Here is a 6000-nt window from a genome sequence, read left to right as displayed (position 1 = left end):
TTGTGAAGAAAAAACTTTAAAAACACCAAATTTAAAAGAACGACTCTTTACAGTAAGCGAAGAAAATCAACTTAAAAATAACTTACCTTTCTTAAGCTTAGGTAAACTGCTTTAATGGAAACAAATGCAGTGATGTAAACATCATACTTCTATGTCAATTGTACTTTTCTTCCCTTTTTGGTATATTTCTATTGTATTGATTTAAGGATTCTATTACGAAGAATAAATTACTATTCAGTAAGACTTACATTACTACATTTTAATCTGAACACAACCTGAACCTTCAAGACAGGAGGGAAAATAAAAAGATGAATTATGAAGTAAGCGCTCAGATATCGAAATATTCAAAAGGTGAGCAATAGTTCAGCAGGGTCCAATGACTCAGGACAGCATTAATGGATTTTTTACCGGATTCTAAAGAACGTCGGTTCTAGTCCTTATGAAGTGATTTTTTTTTTTAAATAAAGCACGTGTTCTGTTACGTGGGTTAGGATTCTTCAAGCTGAGCAGGATAAGATGGCATGCTAGCAGGACGGAGTACTTTATCAGAGTAGTGGGATTTCAGGGCTGTCTGATGAATTCAGTGTGCAAAACACTGACGTAAATATAAAAAAAAATACTCAGCGATTTACTAAACTTATAACCTCTTTCTGATCAATTTAGGAATGGCAATAACACAAAATAAATTTAAAGTGAACTTTAAAATGAAAGGTGAAACATTTTAGAACTTATTTGCATGGAATACATACTTGATTGTGATCATTTTTTAACAGAAGTCTGGATTCTCTCCTTAGTGCATACTGTTACACAATATGCTCACATCTACACTCTTTTTATGAATAAACGTACCGCGCTGTAAATATCAACTCATGGCATCCTTTAGTGTTTTTTAAACAATACCAGTAAATGTTAAACTGTCTGGGCAGAATGAAGTGGATTTATAACCAATGGCTTCATATTTGTTAGTTAAGGGGTGCTGTATGATGGCTGACCCTGTGCTTTGACCCCTAATGGTCAGGCGAAAAGACAATGTCCCCTTGGGGATTAATAAAATAAAAAGAAATATAAAAGACAACAGCATTCCAATCTATTGGGATTTAGGTTTTTTTTTTTTGCTTTACATCTCATAGAGTGGCTAATTAATTATTTCAATATTCTTTCCAGCAATTTTTTAAACATTTTGATAAAATTTTAATAAAAAAGCCAAAAGGCACCACAGCATTCACACTAAGCAAAGGTTTGTCTGCACCTGCCATTCAATGAGAGGAGGCACAGTAGGATGGCATCGCATCAAGTGATGTCAACCCATCAGCAGCCACAACTGGGTGCCATTAACTCCAAAACGTCTTAATCTGACTGTGTGTGCATTCATGTCTTTGGTGGAATGAGATGGAAATTCACGTGATTGTCGGGAACATGCAAATGCCACAAAGGTGAGATTTCACCCAGAGCACCAAACAGTGTGATGAGATTAAAAATGTTTATCTGTGTTTTAACTCATTGCAAGATCAGTCTTTGTGTTTCTCTTTTCCAGTGGCCGCCAAAGACAAAATAAGCAGTAAAATGTCATTGTGAGCGAGAGTTGTTTAGCTCATCGGCAGCCCTTATTTAGTTGGAGCTTGTATCTAATGTGGTTTCTAAAGAGTCACAATGTTACCAAGACGTTTACCATCCAGAACATTAGCCATATTTTGCTCCAAAGGTAGACATCAGACCACACATACACTCTCTGCCAAAGCAATATCTTGAGACACACGGTACAGCATTGCAGTGATCATCGCTACTTCTTTCACAGCTCCAAGAAAGTGGGTTAAGACCCCAGTCTGGTCGCACGCATGTGGAGTTTGGGCATTGCTTTTCTTTGCACATCACAAATTGGAGAAGACTGGACGTGTGTGTGTGTGTGTGTGTGTGAGTGAGCGAATCAGCCTTGTCCAATGATCTTCTCTGTCTTTTGTCTTAGGCCTCAATTCCATAAAACTGGATGAAGTGGATTCAGCAAGTGAACGTGTGTGGGTGCGATCAGCTTGTCCAATGCTGATTTCTTGATGTTACCAACATGGACTTTTATTTCCAGTGACTCTGAAGTTAGATTAAGCAGGTTCAATAAATGAATAATTGAGATTAGACTAATATTCCCCAGTGTGTTTCAATGGACTGACACCCTTTCAATGGATACCCCTTACTTTGTACCCATTTCCGTCTCTTCATGATACTGAACACAATAAGTGGGGACAAACGTAATTAATAAAAGTATGTTTAGACGCTAAAAGTCATCCTTAGCAACCCTTCTCTTTAGCAGATTCAGGTGAGACTCTCAGCACCCCTTATACCAGGACACAGCCTTTCTGAAGGATCTGTAGATTATCGGATTTTGAGTGCAGATAAGCCCCCCGGCCTTCCATGCTTGCCTGTCTTCCCGATTCAGATCACCAATGCAAGTCCACTGCTGTTTAAAGTTTTGAGAAACACACCACTTGGAGTGATCATACTGAGAATAAAAGAAATGTGGTCCAGGCAATTGGATTCGCTTCACATTGTAGACATGTTCTGGAAGGGAGCAGTTGGGTGGCAGCTCATGCTCCTTTTCTTGCCAGGTTTCTGTTAGAAGATTTGACTTCAAATCCTGAGCAACCCAAGCTGTATAAATATCTACAGAAAACATAAAAAGTAAAAGAAGTACCGGTAAGATACAGAAGAAAAAGCTTGAATTCAATCATTGTTTCTTTGACTTCTAAAGGTAGTGTGCTTAGATGATTTGTACTGGGCTGGCGTTCTTTTTGCCTTGGACTTGACGTTACTAAAGGCACTGGCACTTCACAACTCTGTAATGGAAAAAACAGGTTTGAAAAATGAATGAAAGAATATAAGAAACTGTGGATGGTTAAAATAATGGCCAGGCTCTGTCATAAACACCGCAAATATGTTGTGAGAGTTCTCAGATAAGGCCGACAGAAGTCTCAAGGTAAAGTTGCTCTTCTCATTAAGTGCCAATGTGCTGCAAGTATGAACTTCACTGTACGCTGTACGCTGGACAATGATGATGCTGTAAACGTTGTACATGTACTGGGAGGAACAGCTTTATCCATTGCAGTGGCAGGGCACTCGTTCAGAAACAAATTCGCTCTAAAGATTTGGAGCTATGTCATTAAATGATGGGCATCCACACTAACTGTCAATTTCAATCATTCAACAACTCTTTATTTTATATAGCTCCTTTCATTGCAAGTGCTGGCACGGGAATATAAGGACAAAGAAGTCGTTAACAGGAGAAGATTAACAAAAAGAAGTTAATTAAATGGGGATTGACTTTACAGACACCTACAACAATGAAGTTTCCTTCTTTATCATTGCAAACAGGACGCTGAAGTCCTGATACATCGCCTATCCAATGAATGCAAGAAAGAAGAGTAATTAAACAAGCGAGCCAATGCCATACCATCCATAAACCAGCAGGTATGGTGCGAGACTTGAGAAAGGCTGCAACAAAGGCTTGCTTCCTAAACTCGAGTTTTTCATTTTTTTTCCATTTTTAATTGAAACTCCAGAGATCCTTTGATGCACACAATGTGTATGAATAAGGACTGAATAAGAACAGTAGACAGAGCAGAGCCACAGTATTGTGGCTAAAGACAGGTTTTGTCGTAGTGTTTGCCACATAAGGCACTGTATACAATATGACAGGAAGCTGCAGCTGTCCTCCACTGGGCTGGGTTTGAATTCAAGTTTGCTCATTGTCTTTGAGGAGTTTTCACATTCATTTGGGGCTGATGCCAGTTTCTCCAGGTATTACGGGTTTCCTCCTACAGTCTAGAGCTGTGTGTCTTAGGCCAACTAGTGAGTCTAAGAGGGAGAGGGCTTGTCTATGTCAGTGTGCCTTGAAATGGGCCGAGAATGGTTCCCAGTTTTACACTTTATCCTGCTGTGACTGCATCCACTTCTCTGTGACTCAAGATCTTTGTTAAATGGTGCAACTCAAACCACCTACACCTGAACACCAGCAAAACCAAGGAGCTGGTGGTGGATTTTAGGAGATCCAGGCCCCTCATGGACCCCGTGATCATCAGAGGTGACTGTGTACAGAGGGTGCAGACCTAAAAATACCTGGGAGTGCAGCTGGATGATAAATTGGACTGGACTGCCAATACTGATGCTCTGTTCAAGAGAGGACAGAGCCGACTATACTTCCTTAGAAGGCTGGCGTCCTTCAATATCTGCAATAAGATGCTGCAGATGTTCTATCAGACGGTTGTGGCTTCTACACAGTGGTGTGCTGGGGAGGCAGCATAAAGAAGAGGGACACCTCACGCCTGGACAAACTGGTAAGGAAAGCAGGCTCTATTGTAGGAATGAAGCTGGACAGTTTGACATCTTTGGCAGAGTGACGGGCGCTGAGCAGGCTCCAGTCAATCATGGAGAATCCACTGCATCCACTGAACAGGATCATCTCCAGACAGAGGGGCAGCTTCAGCGACAGACTGCTGTCACCATCCTGCTCCACTGACAGACTGAGGAGATCGTTCCTCCCCTACACTATGCGACTCTTCAGTTCCACCTGGGGTGGTAAACGTTAACATTATACAAAATTATTGTCTGTTATACCTGAATTTGTATCACTCTTTAATTTAATATTGTTTTTTATCAGTATGCTGCTGCTGGAGTAGGTGAATTTCCCCTTGGGATTAACACAGTATCTATCTATCTATCTATAATTAGACCAAGTAAACACCAGTATAAAAATGTTTTAGCTTTAGTTTATGGAGAGAAAAAAAAAAACTTCACAAGGCTCGAATAAGATAATAAGCCTGACTGAAAAGCGAGTGCAGAAATAAGATTTGTAGACCTCCACTACATTCAGTGCTTACAAGTATCTGAGGGTGAGCCTTTGAAGTCTGCCCCCAATTATGCCAAGATGCCATTAAATATGTGACCCTCAAGCGTGAATTCCTTAAATGACAGCATTTTAAATGAGCTACTTAGCACTTTAAAAAAAATATAAAGGAATTGATTTGGCATACACTGTTTTCCACTTCTGCCTCCCTCTAACATTTTGAAAAGAAACATGAAGCAAAAGCAGCAAACAGATCATAAACCTCTTGCTGTTCAAACAATAAGGCCTTATACCAGAACATATCACACACATCATGTAGCAATGCTTCTCTTGAAATCTGCTTGTGACATCAATGGCATGAGGTTCGAGTTTCAATTGCCAAGCGGAACTAGTAGAATCAGGCCATACAGTGACAAGTGACAAGGTCTGCACAGGTTTTAGGACCATACTTGAGATGGCGGGTGGTAATGACAGCATTTCTATCATTCAAAGGGTTCTGAACCCACTTATTGTAAATGTAAGCTATGGGCTGCGGCACTGTGCCAAACCTGGATGGGGTGCCAGTCCACTGTAGAGCACACTTAGGCACACATCCACACTTACACAGACTAATTTAGAGTTATGACAAGAATTACAAAACACAGGCATCGGGAGGATGTGCAGACTCAGCACAGCTGGGTCTCAATTCAAGCCCAGTTTCCTGAAGATGTGAGGCAGCAGCACTAACAACTGTGTCGTTAAGCAACTCTAGTACTGCTTGCAGCTTAAAAAAGATTACTAGTTGTCACACACACACACTTTTATAGTTTAATAGCTGTGTAAGCCTGTACTGTAAAAAGCTCCTAAAAACTATTAAAAAATTGAAATGGAGAGTCGGTGGTTTCGTTTTGCGGATGTGCTCACCCCACCCCTGTCTATCATCAGCTAAGCAAGTTTCAGCTTCATGCTGTAGCCTCGTAACTCTTTTCTTTTACCAGTTCGTTAACTTGGGGTCTCCTTGCCGGCTCTTTGAGCTTCAAGCTGAAGCCTCACATTTCCAGGCCGGACAGACAGGCATATTCACTTCCACGCATAGTCATTTATATACAAGGTAAGATCATTATCAGTAAAATTACTTAAAGAACTACAACAAGAAAATTGTATGAACTAAGGACCAAACTAAAAGTGTT

At 40.4% G+C, this 6000-nt stretch overlaps 1 protein-coding gene across 1 annotated transcript in view; it reads right to left on the bottom strand.

The window, feature by feature from the left end:
- Positions 1–6000, bottom strand: part of dnase2b (deoxyribonuclease II beta) — a 41221-nt gene continuing 35221 nt past the window's right edge. Inside the window, exon 6 of the mRNA XM_039734644.1 lies at positions 1–2652. Coding sequence (XP_039590578.1) covers positions 2318–2652 — 335 coding nt within the window. The 3' untranslated portion in view covers positions 1–2317. The remainder of the gene's footprint in view (positions 2653–6000) is intronic.

Source organism: Polypterus senegalus, chromosome 14 (genome assembly GCF_016835505.1).
Source record: "Polypterus senegalus isolate Bchr_013 chromosome 14, ASM1683550v1, whole genome shotgun sequence".
NCBI lineage: Eukaryota > Metazoa > Chordata > Cladistia > Polypteriformes > Polypteridae > Polypterus > Polypterus senegalus.
Note: the sequence above shows the minus strand (reverse complement) of the source record. Positions and strands in the feature narration are given on the sequence as shown.